General features: G+C 43.0%; 1 protein-coding gene across 2 annotated transcripts in view; it reads right to left on the reverse strand.

Annotated features, from left to right (window-relative positions):
- The window catches only part of GRIA1 (glutamate ionotropic receptor AMPA type subunit 1), a 205,981-nt gene that overhangs the window by 18,499 nt on the left and 167,159 nt on the right, over positions 1-20,323 (reverse strand). For both annotated transcript variants that reach the window (XM_035105716.2, XM_035105717.2), the window contains exons 12-13: positions 5,040-5,238; positions 3,842-4,089 (exon numbers count right to left, since the gene is read on the reverse strand). In XM_035105716.2, coding sequence (XP_034961607.1) covers positions 3,842-4,089; positions 5,040-5,238 — 447 coding nt within the window. The remainder of the gene's footprint in view (positions 1-3,841; positions 4,090-5,039; positions 5,239-20,323) is intronic.

The following is a 20,323-nucleotide window of genomic DNA, read 5'->3' on the forward strand; positions in this document are numbered from 1 at the left end:
AGTCCCATTGCACGGAGAGGAAAGAAACAAAGCAGTAGTGGCATGTGTGGTGCAGCAGAGCTGCACAGATGCCCTTTGAACACTGGCTTCTCTGCTGGAATGGCTGTGGTGTCAGGGTTGTGCGCTTGCAGTGGCAGGACTGCTGCCACCACCAATCTGGCATTCCCACTTGTACAAACAGTACTACTACTAGGGCATAGCTAAGTCTCCCATTTTTCGTGGAAAACCCCCATATTTTAAACCGTTTCCCGCTGGCAGCCCGGATTGGAAAAAATCCCGTAAATCCCCCTGCCAGGGAGTCTCCATTTTGGGTCCTGACGCTGCCCGATTTCTGATGCCCATACATGGGTAGCGCGGCACCGGAAGTCACTTCTATGCATGTCCGGACATGCATAGAAGCGACTTCCGGTGCCGCTCCACCCATGCCTAGGCACCGAAAATTGGGCAGAGCGGCACCGGAAGTTGCTTCTACGCATGTCCAGACATTCGTAGAAGTGACTTCCAGTGCTGCGCTGCTGCTGATCCCGCATTTTTCAGCAGGAGGCTTGGCAGCTATACTAGTGGGGGGGGGGAGAACTGGAATTGCTGGGACTGTACTATGCTGCTGAAAGAAAAGAACAAAGATTTTGTGTGGTGTTTTACTGGGACCCTTGCATGTATTACATGTCCTTTTGAGTCACATTTGACACATCAAATGTTGGGCACTGAGCGTGTGAGCTGTATTTAAGCTCAAGCAGCGATGATGCAACACAGATGATTATATCTGTATTCTAAAGTGGAGCGTAGCCTCATTTGTACAGTCATTGTTTAGCAATCTAAGAAGATGTAGTAATCGGTGAACTGAAATAATATTTTAATTCCTGCGTGGGTAATACGGCGTTCTAAAGCCCGGCGAACTCTTTGTTGTTCTTTAAGTACAGATCATTCTGCAGTACTCAGGTTGTTTGTGCCATGTTTTTCTCCCCTTAAGAGACTAAATTTGAAGTAATTGGTTCTCCTCTGCAGCTCATACAGCATCTTTCAATATCTTACAGTCACAGAATCCTTGATGAAAAACAGAGTTGGTTGGCACATTTTCCTCTGAAGTGTGTTAGTTTTGTTGGATCTTTGACAAGCAACACTTTTATTCATTTAAATGACTTGGTATAATTGACATACAAGTTTATGGGCCTCTGGGGAGCTTTGCTTAAAGGTTACCACTTTGAGAAAGAAAGCCAATTACAGAATACACGCCTACCTCCCCTCCTGCTTCACTTCTCTTTCTAGGGGTGTGTGTGTGTGTGTGTGTGTGTGTGAGTGTGTGTGTGTGTGAGAGAGAGAAGAGATCTATTTATCTATCTGAGAGGGAGAGAGAGTATAAGTTTCTCTCCTCCTAATTTGCATTCCCTGGATTACACACTTGTTTTGTGTCACTGGGTTCCCCCAATACGTTTTGCATGTTCAATATTCATTTTTATTTAGTATTAATAGGTTAAAACACATGCACAAATGCATACTTCCAAAAGTACTGCGAGCCATGAAGCAGTGGAAAATACAAAGAGTAAAATTTCTCATTCTATGGGATGATGCTGCATATTCATATGAAATGGCATGCTTAGTGCACCAAAATAAAAGTAAGTGGGGAGGACCAGTGAAAAAAATATGTAATTTCAAGAGGATCAATTTTACTAGTTCTGTGCTCTCAGACTTCATATTCCTATTCTCTCTCTCTCTCTCTCTCTCTCTCTCTCTCTCTCTCTCTCTCTCCCTCCCCATCCCTCTGCCCTCCCTGACCTCTTAAGACACCTCTCCTCAGTGACTCCCTTTTCCAGCCAGATCCAGCCCCCTTTCCCTTCCACACTGCTTTCCCTCCTATGCTCTCCATCACTCTGCTTTCTCTCCTGCTGTTCGCACGCTAACCTTTCAGCTCTGGAAAGTGCCTTTTGGTAGCTGCTGTGGAGCAGTGGAATTTGCTGTTTGTAGAAATGCCAAACTGTGTCAGCCTCCTCTACTTTTCTCTGTCTGTTTATTTATTTATTTAAACAAACAACTTATTTAACATTTAATTACAGTTGTCCCTAAGCATGGCACAAGTAACTCAGGTAGTTGTTGTTTTTAAAGGGAATTCCCCCACCACCAGTCAAAACTAGAAATAAAATAAAATTAAATTAAAATGTCCTCAGTCAACATCAGAAGTGCAAGAGGAAAGGGTCTGTCTGATCTCAGCTGGAGAGGATCAAACGAGGAGGGGGAGAACTGCATATGGCATCGTGTTCTTCTTGGAGAAAAAGGTGGTGTATAAATGCAAAAAATAAATAATTGCTTAGTGAAACTATTCTTAATGCCTGGATTGTGTTGCAGGACTGTTTTTATTGACATGTTGACTTTGTTTTGGGTGGTGGTGGTAAAAAGTGCCTAATAACTAAGTAAAATAAATACCACTTCTGACAAAATGTTTTCCACACGCAACTGATTCTGATCCCAGTGACTTCAGTGACTTCAGTCTGTGGACTCTGACAGAAACAAGAATAGAGTCAGCCACAGAACAGGATGCATTCCCTGGACTGCTCTCCCGCAACAGTGCAGAGAGATGCTACAGGGTGACTGAAGAGCATAAAATATTAGTTTAACAGTTAAAATGACCACACACAACAGACATTATGGGAAGGGAAACCGAGACCATATGTTCCAAAGAAGCACCATCAGACCAAATGGAAAAACAAAGTGTCCTCCCTTGGCTGTTTCCATTGAGATGGGAAGTCATGCTAAGAATAATCATATTTGTCTCCCTCTCCTCACCTTTCCTCGCAGAGAGGATATTTTGAAGAACAGGATAAATCTACCTTTGCATTTTTTCTGTTTTCATTTTTTTCCCAGAAGAAATGCTGCAGCTTTTTCAATATACACACTAAAGATTTTGGCACAGCAGGATTCTTTTAAAATCTCAATTTAAAAATGACAATAGCAATATCCCTCAGCAAATGTTGTTCTCCTTTAAAACATAAGGCACACTTCAAAGACCCAAACCCTGCAGCTGCATCCTGCCTTTCCCTGGTATTGGAGTGTAGGTGAGAGAATCAAGTCATGCATGCCACGTCATTGATCGCTATAGAAATAAAGAGAATTGTGTGGATAATAACATGCTGCAAAGTGTTTCTGGTGCATGGTTAATGCACTGGCACATTATTGTGTGCGTGTTTCTGTTCAGCTTGTCGCTTGTACTGTGTGGCTGTTGTGCATTCCATTTGTGTGTGTGCTGTGTGCATGTGGTCTAGTCATGCCTTCCTCTGCAGCACTTTGGCCCAGTACCTTGTACCAACTAGGCCGTGGTTGCTAAGGGTAACCAGCTAAGCATAAGAACCTTTGAGCTGTTTTGTTGCCTAGCTAAAAGGAAAACACTTGGCTTTTCCATTTATTTGCCCTACACAGATTTGCATCTCTTTGTTCAGACATACACACACCGAAACACTTTTACCGGTAGAATTCCCCCCCCCCCTTTTAAGTGTAAAACCAAACAAGGACTGTAATACATACTGCACAACTCTCATGCACCATAAAACAAGCAAGCTGCGTCAAAGTATTGCTTTGTTAATCAGTAGCCAGTATGCCACACAACGCCAGCTGCAAATACCCAGTTACGATCAATTAAAACATAGGGAGTGAAGTCATTGCAAAAGAAAAAAAAGAACAGTCCTTGACGAACTGGCTTCACTGTTAAGCAGCAGTCCAGCAGTTCACATCTCCCACCCGTGCCCTGAGTATCATTATCTGTATACTGTGGTAATTGAGTCTGGAGGCACATTTATGGATGCTTTGACTGCTTGAGCCGCAGTTAAAGGAGTAACACATTCAGTCTACCTACCTCAGTGGTGAACCTTTTGGCGTTGCAATGCCATAGCCTTTGGAATCCAAGTTACCTCCCACCTTCATGGTGTCACATGGCTTTCTCTGCTCAATGTACTCATTCATGGTAGACTCTAGCAGGTAGGCATACTTCCCTTTGGATCTCCTCACACGCTTCATCCCCTCTTCTGTTGTCGGCACGAAAACAGAGGGCTCAGCTGACTTCATGTACGTCCACATCTTCTCAAAAACCGCTATTTTAGATCTCTGTCCAGAATAGCATAAATCCACTGCTCTTAGCATGTGTTAATAGAGCAGAGATTCATACACCAAGGAAGACACACATTTTGCTGGGCTGCGTGCCCACACATTGCATAGGTAGGGAGAAGAAAGGACTCGGGGCTGGGGGGCTGATTCGTAGAGGTGACCGGCCTCCACACAATCCCTGCCAATAGGTGGTGAGTATGGGGCGAAACGTATTGCATGGATTGTTGGCGTTACGCAGCTAGGCCTCTGCTGTTGGTTCTGTGATTGCAAGGGCACCTTTTAGGGAACAAGAACTAGGCTGAATGGAAAGGCAGATGGGTGAAAGAGGGATTTGCAGCTAAAGATGCAAATATTTTGGCAAAATACTAGGAACTAGGCTAGGAACACAACTCCTACAACTAGCACTACATTGAGGCCATCAATCAGTGGAAGAATACATGAAATGTAGGCAGAAGGTTCAGTCACTACCCTGTTGCGGGTAGACAGTATTCCAATGGTCGGATTCAATATTACAAAGCCTCATGTGATGAACAGTAGGAGCGATTGAACTGTCACATTTGCACTGCACTCCATAAATGGAGTGGGCTGGCTGGGGGAAGTGAGAAACAGGGGGCATTAGACCATTCAAAGGAAGTGCACTTTGGAGGAGGGGGCCTTGCTACATAAGCTCCCCTTGAGTGTAACATCAATGTATTTACATCGGGCAAATGGTACCATTAAATTACAGAGCTAACCAAGTACTTATTATTCTCTAAACCTGAGCTGCAAGTCACAGGGTAATTACTTTTGATGCTGCTAAGTGTAATTACTCAGTAATCTGTGGAAGCGTGTAATTATGCCGTGCTTCTGGAGTATTTATGGTATCTGGCAGACCCCGCGTGTGCTGCATTTCCTGAGCTAGCACGAGACTCTTGCTTTTGTATATTGAAGTCAGAACTAATTTCTCTTACCCTAAAGAATTCTTTAGTAGACCCAGCATCCAGAGTCCCATAAGCAATCTCTGTTTGCTTGGCCAAGTCTTCTGCACTCTCTATGGGAGACACCATCCTCTCTACTGTCAAGAACGCAGCTAGATTGGCTGTGTAAGAAGAGATGATGATCAAGGTGAAAAACCACCAGACCCCACCAACTATACGCCCAGACAGAGATCTGCAGGAAAAGGGAAAAAGAAAGAAAGAGTGAAGGTAAATTTAAAGGAGAAGAGTAGAAAATAATAAGAGTGCAACCCACAAAGCTCTGCTTTTGCACAAGCATTAGTTTTTGTGCACTGTTTAGTTTAAAAAGGTATAAATGTGCATGCAAGGTTAAATGTGCATGCCTGAGGTTATATTAAAAAGGTTTCAGTCACCAGCACCTATCGTATCTTGTCAAATTTCACCTTTGAGGCCAACTTCCTATATAATGATCAGCACGTGGAAGCCCCTTGAGAGAAAAAATTGTTCAATGGCAGCTTACTATATAAATTAACCACTTCCATGTGTCTTGCCTCTACACAGATCCTAAAACATGTCAGTTTCATAGACGCATGAGGACAAATTACACGACGATCTTATGAAAAGCAGCTCCACACAAATGATCTTGGCTTGAACAATCAACAGCTGATGAAAGCAACAATAGATTTCAGGAGGAACTTTCAACTAGCATGCCTTTCCCTAATGGATGTATGTCCACTGAAGTTGGACTAGCATGTGAAGAATATCACCATAACAATAGTGAAGGACCCAAACACTGGAATTACCAAGAAGAAAAGTTATGGGGTTGCCATCGATGGCAAAAGACATGAAAGGGAGGCCTCCTGTACCTTGAAGCTTGAATCATAGAGTTGGAAGGGACCATGAGGATCATCTAGTCCAACCCTTGCAATGCAGGAATCTTTCACCCAATGTGGGGGTCAGACCCACAACCATGAGATTAAGAGTCTTATGTTCTACTGTCTGAGCAAACCTTCCGTGGAGAGCCTTCTGAACCTGGGTCTCCATGTGTGCAAGAAGTTGCTTCTTCTTTTTAATAGCTGAGATTTGTTTAGTAAGTTAATAATTTTCATTTTACCACTTCGATATAAAATCCAGAACTGTAATTAATCCTAGGGATGATGAAGCAGTATTGGTTGAAATAGCAAGTTAATTTACATCCATTGCATGGCACGGATAGGAGTTAAAGGGCTTAGCCCTGCACTGTGCATGTGAATGGAAAAAGTACCCTCCGACGCCGTTCCTCTGCTCAGCCCATTATGAAATTGCCAACAGCAGCTCTAGCAATAAAAAGGGAAATGTTGCATTCACACAAGAAGCAACAGCAGTGACATTTCATCGTCTATGCCACTTGGTAGCTGGAGTGTCACGAAAAGTTCCTGCAAACTGATATGTGTGACTTAACAGTTGGGGGGGGGGGAAATCACACCCTGTTCTAGTTAATCCAGCTGGTAGGAAGTACACAATGTAGGAACCACCAAGACCTAAGCATTGTGCTGGTTTATTTTGATTGGTTTTATTTAGTGTATTTATTAAATTTCTATACCGCCCTTCATCCAAGGATCACAGGGTGGCTTGCGATATAAAACACAAAAATACATACCATAGTAAGAAACAAAAACAATACCCCACCCCCCAGTTTAAAACGCTCTACAGTCATACCTCGGGTTACGGCCGCTTCAGGTTGCATTTTTTTCATGTTAAGAATGCGGCAACCCGGAAGTGTTTACTTCTGGGTTTCGCTGCATGTGCATGTGCAGAAGCGTTCTGCGTGCTTCACGCATGTGCAGAAGCGCTCTACCGTGCTTGTACAAAAGCGCTGCTCTAGTTACGGACTTTTCGGGGTGCGAACGGCACCCCGGAACGGATTGAGTCTGAAACTAGAGGTACCACTGTACAGTGGTACCCCGAGTTACAAACGCCTCAGGTTACAAACTCTGCTAACCTGGAAGAGTTACCTCGAATTGAAAATTTTGCCCTACAATGAGAACGGAAACCGGGTGCCGGTGGCACAGCGGCAGCAAGAGGCCCCATTAGCGAAAGCACACCTCTAGTTAAGAACAGTTTCAGGTTAAGAACAGACCTCCAGAATGAATTAAGTTCGTAACTAGAGGTACCACTGTAGATGGTTTAATTAGTCAAAGGTCTGGGAGAGGAGGAACTTTTTTGCCTGGTGCATAAAGGTATGTAATGAAGGCACCAGGAGAGCCTCCCTGGTGGTCTAGTTCGAGGTGAATGACAAGCATAGAATTTAAACAGGGCTTTGCCATTTGCATGACGGGCATAGCCAGGAAGTCAAGCTCTGGATCAGCCATGCATTTTGCCTTGCGCCTCTCACTCCATGCTTCAGGTGGGCTGTCCAACTTTTTTTTAAAGCACCACATTTGTGTTTATTCATTGACGTGTCATCTGTCACCACATCCTTGTTGTTTCTCTAATAAACCTTGCAACTATTAAAACAAAGAGTATCTGCTGCAGGGAGAGGTATCTGCTGCAGTGCTATCCTAGCTGTGTCTAATAACTCAGTGTGTAAAATTGCTCATAATGCTAAGCCAAAAGCTATTAGTATGAAATACTGTGCATTCCATTTCTTGTCTTCTTTTGCACAAGTGGGTAAACAAACAATGATGAATTTAGCTTAGTGTAGCATCCAAACCCAGGATTGCAGTTGGTTTCATGCTAACAAACACTGACTTATTGTTGGTTTATCAAATGTGGTCTGTTAGAGCAAAAAAAAGCTATGACCATGAGTTCAGACCTCTTAAGCAAAACCCTTCATGAGTCATTCACACACAGCTGATGCTAACTAATAGCTGACTGCATTTTATGGATTATTATCACATGCAAATGTAGCCAATGAGATTTATTTCCAAGAAAGTGTGTGTACAGGACTGCAGCCCTAGGAATGCGAAGATTTCTTGTAAAAAACTGGGCTTTTCCCCAGCTAAAAATCAACCATACTGCAGAACTAGGTTTTCAGAGCTTGCTGTAGAAGAAGGAAACCAAATGCATTTTAACTGATCTCCACTATTTAAAAATGTTAAATCGGACTTGCTCCTTACACTATGCATCGTTTTTGCATCATACTAAACTCTGCATTTAAATATTGCATCTTCCAAATATTGCCGCTTCCAAACATGATGCAGTCACCTTCTTTATATCAGCTTGATTTGAAATCCTTTTGGACAAATGCAACTGGTCAGCTTGAGAGAGAGAGGGAGTGCAAGGGAGAGGGAGAGATGGTGTTGGAAATCAGAGAGAACACATGCCCAGTGGCAAATTCATCCTGAATAAATGTGAAACCTTTAGTTTTGTCTGAAACTGGGGAAATGGAAAAACGACTATCTCATCGCAAGTCCAGATGCTGCATTTGCTTTTGAATTCCTAGAAGAAAGACTCTAACCGTCCAAGATTCACATATACCAGTTGTCAAGAAATGTGACCAGAGCTGAAGGAGAAGGAGAAGGAGAAGGAGAAGGAGAAGGAGAAGGAGAAGAGTAGTAGTTTGGACTTGATATCCCGCTTTATCACTACCCGAAGGAGTCTCAAAGCGACTAACATTCTCCTTTTCCTTCCTCCTCCGGAACAAACACTCTGTGAGGTGAGTGAGGCTGAGAGACTTCAGAGAAGTGTGACTAGCTCAAAGTCACCCATCAGCTGCATGTGGAGGAGCGGAGATGCGAACCCGGTTCACCAGATTACAAGTCTACCGCTCTTAACCACTACACCACACTAGCTATAATGATGGCAAACTAGCAAATATGTTGAGGAACTAAAAATAGAATAATGTAGTGCCAGCTGCTGAGTCTCTATAGATGTCACTTGGACAATTCACTTAGGCCTCTACACTCCTAACCTGCAAATACCCTGCTAGCATGAAGTCCTGAGTTTTTGTGCCATTGGTGAGGGTCTCAAGGACTTACTCACACTACTTCTCGGCACTTTCTGTCACCTCAGCCCTTGCCCCAAATGTCAAATGCTTTGAATACATGGATATATTATGCAAAGTTGCATAAATAAAGTCAAACGGCATAAGTGTATCCATTAGATAGGAGAGACATAGACAGATTGGCCTGCATAGTTCATATCAATAGATAAATCTGAACATTTCCACTGCTGCCCTCTTTAGTCCTCACTGGCTTCCTCTTCTCCCCTCTTTTCCCCAGGCATCTGTCTCATCCACTACCTATCCTTCATATTCCTGCTTCTCATTCCACTGCAGACTCTGTCCCTTAGATGGCCGCGTGTTCTAATTTACAGAGGAAAGTCCTCTGTTTGAAGTCTGCTTTAAAGATAAAGAACTCTAAGAAGAAAAAACAGCATGGACCTTGAAGCTGCCTATCAAATGTTGGCAGACTGAGCAGGCACACAGGCCAACACCTGTCTTGGAGATGCAATGCATTTCTATTTAAATCGTAGTAATTATTTCTAAATTTTGATCTCAATATATTCACATTTTATGCAGGTTCTATGTCCACTTTTTTTGACGAGGAATCAGGGGCTGTCCTATCTGTACCCCCCTTCTGCTTGCAGGTCAGTCTCTTGATTCCTTTCCTGTTTGATTTTTCCATCTCTCTGCCTCCTTCCTGCTTTCCTTCCCATTTCCTGTCAACGGGAAGCACTTGTAGCAAGCACAGAGGCATCAAACAAGAGTAACTGGCTAGCGTTTAATACCATCATTTCTGCTGATGACGGCCACTTCAATCTGACAAGCTGCATTTGCATGCCAAATAATCATATTCATCTCCAGCTGCAAATTATACAGCTTTTCTCCTTTTTGAGAAGCCAAGATATTTTTATGACTTAAATTCCCACAGCTGCAGTTAACTAAATCCCAGCCTTTAGACCTTAGTCATGGTTTTCTTATTCTTAATCACTGAACCCCAAGGGGGACAACTGCCTGTCAGTTATATCAATGGCTCATGCTACCAGATTGTATACTGCTGTCATTACTTAGGGGTGGGAGCAGTGGGGATGGGGGAAATGCTGTGGACAGTTGGGCTTGGCATGTTAATTTTGGTTTTGAATGGCTCAGTGATACATAATCAGATGCTGAACCATCATGTAAGCTATTTCCCCCCATTAAGAGTTAAACAATCCTACATAAAAAAATTGCAATACTGAATGTCACATTCAGTGAAAGGCATGAGTCGTGTGGAGATATCTTGGAGAGGGTGGTTGGATGGTGGGCAGCAAAGGGAGGAGAAATGGAGGAGGCTGACCTTAGTGGATTGGGGGGGGGACACACAGGAAACTTGAACCCAAGGAGAACTCTGAACTGGGAGAGGGTCCCAGTGGATTGGGAGGTGGGGAGATATGGATCCATGAGAAGGGTCTAATGGGGTTTCTGGAGAGTGTCCTGCCCACACAATATCTGACACCCCAAGTGCAACACCACCAGCCATTGAGGTGACTTTGGTGCCCTCCTTTGCCACCAAAGAGCCTCACCCCCTTTCTTGGGTGGCACTTAGGGACAAATCCAATAGTGAGCTGGCTCCATCGACTCCACCTTCATCTCCAGGGATGCAGTGGTGACAGTGCTACTGCAAACAAACCCTACATGTGCAGCATCTACCCAGGAGTACCTATTTACTTGCCCAGCCTGAGGCAGGGGACACCAACTGTGCAAATAGCTGTGCCCACCCCACTCTTCAAATTGAGAGCACAGGGAGAATGTCAAGTGTTGGATCAACGTCTTCAGCCTAGCCATGTGTCTTAGATCTCTGTCATGCCTTATCAGTTTGTAGCCTGTAGACCAGGCACCCCCAAACTCCGGCCCTCCAGAAGTTTTGGACTACAGTTCCCATCTTCCCTGACCACTGGTCCTGTTAGCTAGGGATCATGGGAGTTGTAGGCCAAAACATCTGGAGGGCCGCAGTTTGGGGATGCCTGCTGTAGACCAATGGTGCGATGCTATCTACTGATTTCAAACATAAAAGTGTTAAAACTTCCAAGTATGGTGGTAGCTTGAGTTCTGAATCTGACAAGGAGAACCCGGGGAAAAAAGAAGGTACACTCATGAAATGCTAAACCATTATATTGGAACCAACCTGTATTTTAAATATGTGGGGGCAAGTTTAGTCCAAACCCTAGTGGTAACATTGAACACACATTTCCCCCTTTCCTATACAGTGGAACCTCGGTTTATGAACACCTCGGTTTATGAATTTTCGGTTTATGAACGCCGTGGACCCATCTGGAACGGATTAATTCATTTTCCATTACTTTCAATGGGAAAGTTCGCTTCAGTTTATGAACGCTTCAGTTTATGAACAGACTTCCGGAACCAATTGTGTTCATAAACCGAGGTACCACTGTATTAATTTTTAAACAAACAAACAAACAAACAAACAAACAAACACTTTGCTCAGCAGATTCTGATTAGCTGGCCAACATGAGAATGCATGTTTGTATGTATGCATGTACTGTACATCTACACAAATAATCATCCTGGGTACTTTGCTGATACTTAATAAATTTTCTTTTGAAGGCATCTTCATTGATGGAGGAACAGAGGGATTTCCTCCGCTTGTGGTACACTAAGGCTTTGTGTGTGTTTTCACCTGCATGCAGAAAAAAGTTTCATTTGCCCTGCATCAATAGCCTGAGGTCTGAATCTTTTTGCACAGGGTGCTCCCACCACTCTTGAAATGTAAGATTTACCTGTTTTGTGTCACAATAGAAGATGGAACGCTGTTTCCTTCTAAGCACTTTGTTCATTAGAGAATAATTATTATCTTCAGCTCAGCTTAGTACTCCCAAAGCACGGTGTCATAAATCTTGACATTTGGATTTGTGCACCTGCCCTTTAGGTTTATTCTCTTTCATTGACATAGTGGGTGTTTGGAATAAGGAGGATCTTTTTTCATAGAATCAGATCTATGGAAGCAATAAGCGGAGGTGCAGTTGTGCCGAGGAAAGCTTTAATTAATGTTTGGATAACTCAATGTGTGTGTGGTGGTGGTGGTGGGGAGAGCAACGGACCTCTTCTGATGAAATCACCAGATTGGCCAGATGGCTCTTGCACATTATTAAATTTGCTATGTTAGGAAACAGACTTCTCACATTGGGTTGCCCATCTCTCTCTCTCTCTCTCTCTCTCTCTCTCTCTCTCTCTCTCTCTCTCTCTCTCTCTCTCTCTTTACTGCTCCTGTGCCTTTAACAGCAGCTTGATCTGCCAGCATTAACACATGGTAATTCATCATTTAAAGACATAAGAAGAGTCACACTGGATCAGGCCAATTAGCTCCTCCAGTGCTCCCCCCCAAGCCTTAGGGCTCAGACCTTGTACCTATTTCAACACCGAGGATGGATACCTATGACTAAGTGTGCACATAGGGCAGGATTCAGCTAATGAGCCCCACTAGTGGCAGTCTGTGGAACGACTTCCGCTAGTGCAACCAGGCTTCCCCATCTGCCATGTGCATGGGAAGGAGAGGGGGAAGCATTCCACTTGGCAAGCTGAAATGCTTACACTGTTGGAATGATTGCCATAGTGCTACACTGAATTGCTCCCATAGTCATTTGGTAAACTGTTTGCATGCATTAACTTTTATTTTGAAGGTTAGAATTTTTACATTCTTGGATGCAGATTGCTCCTTGCAACGCAGAAATCTTCACTCCGCTCCCTTTCCTCACACCTAATTTGACATAATTTTGCTGCAAGAGCGGAATGGAGATGCCTCATTCTCAAATTATGTCAGGGCCTCTTGTTTTGGTTTCATTAATGGATTAATTCTTTGCATGACAAAGGAAGAACTGTATCCCACTAATCTGTCATTTTTGAAAAACAAAATGTAACCTCGCACATCAGACAACTTGCTCTTTGATCTTATCCCCTGCTGAAGGTAACTGAAGCTAACAGTACTTTGCATTTACTCGACAGCTTATTACCAACGACACCAATTCTCCAGCCGAACACACTTAAGATGGAAATATGAACATGATCATCATGAAATATACAAAATAAATCTCTTTGAAATTTGTTTGAGCAGCTTCTTGAGCCTCCTCCCCCCCACCACTCCCTTTTGCTTCCCCTAGAACTTGATTCTTGTGGAGAATTACATTTAAAACTGACAGCATTTTAATTAGAAAGGCAAATCTGGTCTTCTAAAGCTGCGGCTGCTTAGGGAAGATTTCCTAGATTTGCTGTTCAATTCATTTTTAATAAAGGCTTATTTAGTCAACTGACATATTTGTCACAGGGTGACTTTATGCAGAAGTGGAGAAGGAAAAATGCACAGGCACCTTCCCCTCTCCAGAATTGACAACCAAATAAAGCCTTTCCGCTTCTAAATATGCAACCTACTTCCTTTCTTCCAGTCCATTACTATGAAACTTACCGGTAATGTGCCAAATGTATATAACCTCTTGTCCTGGGGCAGAATGTAAAAACAGCATTCCCTCCCAACAAGCCCAAGTTGGCACAACTCTCTGTACCACTCAGACTGTAGGAATAGCCCAATTATCACTTTTATGGTTCTGAACCTTGATCAGCCATGGTGGTCTGACATAAGGCACACTTTCAAATGCAACTAAAAATGCTTTTACATGCAAGCTGAAGTGTTAAGATAAAACAGAGACTGAGCTACACTGGTGAAGAAAAGGCACTTTATATGCGTTATAACACTGTGACCAGATGGCGCTGCGGAGTCCCTCCATCTTTCGCCAACGTGATTTCCATTTATGAAGTTTAGCACATGTTTTCTTGAAACACCTTTTAGATGTGTCTAGATCTAGCCTGGGGTAGAATGAAAGCACCTGTCTACTGTCTTTGCAAGCATGGTAGTTACTGGATCATTTCTGCCTTTCAATTGTTTTAGGAGTTTTTTTCTGGTATATATGTTGGGTGAGAAACTGTCATTTACTAATGCTGCACCACTATTATTCTTGAACTTCGTTTTAACTCCTTCTGTTGCCTTAATGCAACTAAGCCCTTCCTTCCCTCCCTCCCTCTGATGTTTCCTACACCAAATTTTAGCTTTTAAGCTCTTTGGGGCAGGGCCCTGTCTGCTTGTACTTGAGGAAATACCATGCACATTGATGGCACAACAACATCTAGGATTAGAGAGACCCAGGTTCCCCACTCAGCCATGAACCTCCGTGCGTGGCTTTGGGTCCACCACTGTCTCTCAGCCTAACTTATCTCACAAACTTATTGTGAGGATAAAAGGGCAGGAGAGGAAGAACTACACACACTGCCTTGAGTTCTTTGGAGGAAAGGCAGGCTGTAATTGTAATAAATAATATAAGAGAATGGAAAACCCACGACTCTCTTAGCTGATAAGCATTCGTTCACTCACTGAGGAGCTGCTTTTAGTGCCTTCTGAGATCTATTTATTTTCATGCATGGCCCATTTTCTTCCAGGGACTAAAAGGTCCATACATCAGATTTCCAGTCTGACTCTCATCCAGACACTGACCAAACCTTAGATTGATCTTGCTCGCTGAATTACATGCCTTCAGATAATGCTCTCAAAGACACAGTAGCAGACCAGGGCAGATTATTTGTTCTACTAGCTCAGGGTGGTCTACTCTGCCACAGCATCTCCATGGTCTCATGCAGAAATGTCTTTGCAAAGAGAAGCTTTAATTTTACCAGCCGACCAAGAAGGGGTGGGGTGAGGCCTAGCACTGGCCTGGCCTAGCCTGATATGCTTCTGTGAGTTTAATTGTAGCTTGATCTGCAGGAGGAACTTTTCATGAACTAGATAGAAGCATCTTTATCAGCTGCTAACATCTGCCAATCAAGTTGCTGTCAAAGACACAGGAGGCTGATAAGAAAGGATTGCAACCGCAGGAAGCATTGGTATCATTTATCTTTTAAACAGGTAATGACCATGCATGAGCTAATGAATAAGCTGCTCTCCCTGATTAATCTGAAGTTAGGATCAGAATTAGAATGGATGGAATCATGTCTCCGTTACAATGCAAAAGACCTCTGACCCACGCGGCATTGCAATTGGACTCCTGTCTGTGTGAGTTTAATTAAATTTCATGGTTTACTTACTGCTCCTTCTTAATGTTAATGACCTTAGACACCTCAGTATTTTCAAATCATTGTTTTCTTCCATTTCTGTTCTCTTATGTGAAAAGCTTGCTTCAATATGAATTTTCAAGAAATGGATTACATCCATTTACTGTTAGTCAGATGTTTAGTCGACTCATTCCCCTTTCCCTAGTCTTATGAAATGTACAGCAGCTTCGGTATGGAGTGAAAAGAAGATTTACACATCTGGTGATAGCCTCCCCCACCCTCCATGAAAGCCCAATCAGCATTTTTGACAGCAAGAGCTGTTTAGTAATCCAGGCAAAGAGACAGAAGGCACAACCTTGGATTTTTAATCCTAAAATGCCATTCACTGTTTATGAGCCCCAGACAAGACACTTAAAACTACAGTTTGCAGGGGGGGGGGAGCCTTTATGTAGATCATAAATGTTTCCCGGTGATGTTTATTTTATTTTCTGCACTTCCACCTGCCCCTCCTACAACACGCTTAGAGCAAAATGTATGGAGTTTATGTGTCCCCTATTTTATTCTGACATCCAAACTCCACACCAGCCTAGTCATTCACTAAGCAAAATGCACCTCATCAAAGATATAGGGTAGGCATAGGGAACCTGTGATCCTGGACCACAGTCCCAATCCTCCCTGGTTCCTGCCTTGTGGGAAGTGTCAAACCCAATAAATCACTGCTCCCCTTCCTTTGCCCAACATTCTTCAGAGTCCTCCCAAACCCTGACAGCCGGGTTCTGTCCTGGGCCTGGTGTTGTTCAACATCTTTATAAATGACTTGGATGAAGGAATTGAGAGAATGCTCATCCAATTTGCAGGTGATTGTCATGGGCCAGGAATCGGCTTCACCTGTTGAGCAGCAGCCTGAAGGAGCGGAAGGCAGAGTGACGGAGCGGAAGGCAGAGTGACTTCACCTGCTACTGATCAGCCTTCTTACTTCTGATGTGAACCAGCTGGCTCTAGCTTTCTTAAGCAGGGTTTCCAGCCTCATCCAGAAGCTGGAAACAACATTTGTTGTTCCTGGCCAGGCTTTGCTGCTTCTTGCTTCTCGTGACCTTGGACTCATAGGTTTCTTGAGCCCTGGACCATCTGACTACATGAAATCAGATGCTCCTAACCTTAGGACTGTCCAGGCAAGTACCTCCCTGAGCTGGTTGGCTGGCCTCTCCTGCCATTTAGCTCTGCAGTGGTTGGGCAGCACGAGACTACGACAGTGACACCAAACTGGGAGGGGTAGCTAATGCTGCAGAATACAGAATCAGGATTCAAAATGACCTTAACAGATGGAGAACTGGGCCCAAATTAACAAAATGAATTTTGATAGGGACAAATGTCAGGATCTACACTTAAGCAGGAAGAAGCAGACGGTGCCTGGTTTACTAGCAGTACATGTGAAAAGGATCTGGGTTCTTAGTGGACCACAAGCTTAACATGAGTCAACATGGAATGAAGGTATGAAATTCACCGCATGCAGTGCATTAAAAGGAAATGTTATGAAGATGATGTACAAATGTATCTTTAAATACCTAAATGGCACATGGAGGCTGGAGCAAGTTTGTTTTCTCCTGCTCTGGAAGGTAGGACTTGCACCAATCGATTCGAGTTAGAGGAAAGGAAATTCTGAACATCAGGAATAACTTTGACAGTAAGAGCTGATCAGGGCCGTCTCAAGCAGGTTGGGCGCCCTCACAGCGCGGCTTCGCTGCGCAGCACCCCGCCTGCCAGTCTGGCGCCCTGGTACCCCGTGCCACCGGGACTACACCTAGAACCGGGCCTGGAGCTGATCAACAGTGGAATGGACTCTCACAAGAGGTGGTGGACTCTTGTGTTGAGATGGCCATCTGTCATTGATATTTTAGCTGAGAATCCTGCATTGCAGGGGGTTGGACTTAGATAGACTATACAATTCTATGTAAGCAACCAATGCTTTTGTCTATTTATCGCTTGCTATTCTGAGACTTGCATTCTGAGAAGTTTTCAATGTTATTTCTGTGGCATTTTGAGTAAAAAACAAATTAGAAATCCTTCTGTGATGCCATTAGCTGTATAGTCATCACTTCACTTGATTACTGATCCCCTGGCAGTCTAGCAGCAGCCATAGCTACGGAGCACTTGGGGAAGGAACATTTTGGACCTTTTCTGAACCCTTTCCAACAAGGAGAAATGATTCAGTTGGCCCTGGATTTATGTGCTTCATTAAACAAGAGCTGCAGGTAGAGTATGCTCATGGCAGGTGAAAGTACTAAAATAGATTGCTCAGAGTAACAATTCTTTGGCTAAGCGTACTGATTTTGTGAATGGGATCATTAGTCTACTAGACAAAGGCACAGTTTTCAGATGCCAGCTACTTATCCACATCTTTATCCTGCTGTTGCTGTAAAGTACTTTTAACTTGAGTCGCAGGCAGTTTAGGTCTCTGTTGTTTCCTGCACTTCTTCTACAGCCTTTAAAATTAACATTCCCCATCTTCCTCTCCATGTTAGGCTTCCCCATTCTTTCTGATCTATTTTATTTGGGATACTGGGATACTGAGAGAATGAACTAGTATTTGCAAAGGATTCTGAAGCCCTTTAACGGAAGAGGCTATCTTCCTCTTCCACTTATTCAGGGTCTTTTATCTGAGGATCAAAGCATGGTGTGTCATCCATACCAGTGGAAAACAGAGGCTCCTTCTTCAGATATGAGAATGAGCAACAATTCTCCCAGGGTACTAGGCAAATGTTAGAACTGCTTTTTGAGGTTTCTTAATCAGAAAAATATTAAAGGGAATACACACACACACACACACACACACACACACAAAATCTTGTCCTTGTTGTAATCCACCCTGTCATTCTCCATTTAAACCTTAGCATAATTTTCACAGTATGTATTTTCTTTTGCATTATATTCCACTCTGATCTTACAGTTTAGCATTTTTCCTTCTACACCCACATGTATGTATGCTTGCCAAGTTAGGATAACTATGTGTCTGATGAAATAGACTGTAGCCCACAAAGTTTATGTTGTAATAAATTAGTTAGTCTTTAAGAGGCCACGATATCTTTTGTTTGACTTTTCATGTCCTTCATGAAGCTTTAGGCCTTTATTGTGTTCTATGGGGCTATAACAATGTAACCTATTAAAAGTAAGGGGCATCTGGCAACCATGTCAAACCCACTAATATAAAGTGTTTCCAATTAGTACACACAGCCTGATATTTTGCTAAAAGATCACTAATGGAGAAAGAGTACCAGTGTGTCTGAGAGCTGAAACATATTGTTCCTTGCCATCTCCAATCTCTGCCGAGCTGTGACAAGTTTCCAGGGGGTTCCAGACACTCGGAGTTTGAGTTTCCATTGGAAATTAGGCACAGCAGAGATTGCAGTGTCTTTATGAAATATGGTTTATTTACACATGTTCACAGCCTGAGTCTGGATGGAGAGAGTCCACAGCTTTCACATCATAAGAGCCCTTTGTTGCTCTCCCAAGAGCAGCAAGTGTGGACCTACAAGCAGATGAATCAGCCATGCTGCCTGCACTATGTAGTTATGTCTTCTTCCCCTCAGAACCGGCACTGCATTCTGCTCCTTACTCCCTTTTCTTCCCAGAACCCCTTGCAAAAACAACGCCTTCTCTTTCACTTACGTCACCAGCCCCTGTAACCAGGCAACCTCCATTTCACAGACTCAAAAGATATTTTCTCTGAGCCCCCCGCTACTCTAGCCTCTTGCAAAACAACACTCCCCCCCATCGCTTATTCAGCAAACTGTAATTCTGCACCAAAGCTAGTGACCTTTTGTGTTACCAAGGCCCAGAGAGGCTTTCTCATAATGAATCTCTCGAGGGCCCAATCTATTTTCCTTTTGTTAGGCTAATCACTCAGCCACTATCAGTGATTACCTGATGAGGAAGCTGGATGGTGTTGTTAGCATGAACTTAATCCATGGGCTTCAGCGCTTGGCACAGTTTTCGATCGAACCCAGATTAATTCTCACTTTTACTAAATCCAATAATTACAGGGGAGTCTGGCCCTGCCTACAAACTCATGCCAATATGAGCAAGAGAATTATTTATCCTGATCTGTGCATTTCAGACTGCATATTTGAATACGTCTACATATTAAAAATTAAGCAAGCACTCTTGTCTCTTAACATGCCATATTTGTATGTGCAGGACATCATTTGCCTTGTCCTTTCATTTTGTGCAGTGGAGGGACCTTATTGCCATGTGCCATAAATTTATCAGTACTAGCACATTTATCCATTGAAAACTGGGTTCTCTCAAAGTGACGACATGGAAACCTAGGTCCTTTACACATTTGTATGCACATTCTTACATACACTTTTACACGTCTGGCAGGAGAGAAAAGGCAATGTAAACTGCACAAACACACTCTGCAACCCCCAGTTTCGGAAAGTCTAAACCCAGCTAAGCAATTCACAGTTTAGTGACCAGGCGTACTGGTATCTATGTAAGTGACTGTTGCACATTAAATCTATCTATCTATCTATCTATCTATCTATCTATCTATCTATCATCTATCATCTATCTATCTATCTATCTATCATCTATCATCATCTATCATCTGGTTCTGGTTCTGGTTCTTTATGTTCTGAAGCAAAATAACCTCAAACACTTATGAGGCATTTGACTGGTTGAAGTTTGCAGCCCAAATAGAATGAACCAGGCAATAAAAAGCAACAACTGGGGGGCCATTTATGGAAACTTCATTTGCACTAGCATCACATCTTGAGATCACAGCTGTAGCAGGGAAGATGAAATGAAAAGCGATTAAACGTCTGCTCATTTATCTTTACTTTTGGGTATGGTGGTGATGATGGGGGAAAAGGCAACATTATATTTATTTCAGACCTTAAAAAAATCTTCCCCCACCCCAGTCCGCAATGTTGTTGCTTAGATCAATTATTCACAGCAAATTTCTAATTAAACAAGTTTCACAATTCTCCAGACTGAAAATTCAGTTTCCCTCCCCGTTTTTCTTTCTTCCAATGGGCATTCCTAACCAAGGCAATGAATTAGTTGGTGATATTGTAATTCAACACTTCTCATTGCTGAACAGGTAATACACTATTAAGCCAATTATGTAGATGTAATTCTGACTTTAAAACCACAACTATTTCAATATCAGAATAACTGTCTTTGAAGCAACTCTTAGTGAATTCTTGTGATCACACAAAGGAATGCTTTATTTGTTTAGCACAGCATTTCTAGGTTGCCTCTAGCAAATTTCTGAAGCTGGCTGTCA

This window comes from Zootoca vivipara, chromosome 2 (genome assembly GCF_963506605.1).
Source record: "Zootoca vivipara chromosome 2, rZooViv1.1, whole genome shotgun sequence".
NCBI classification, from domain to species: Eukaryota; Metazoa; Chordata; class Lepidosauria; order Squamata; family Lacertidae; genus Zootoca; species Zootoca vivipara.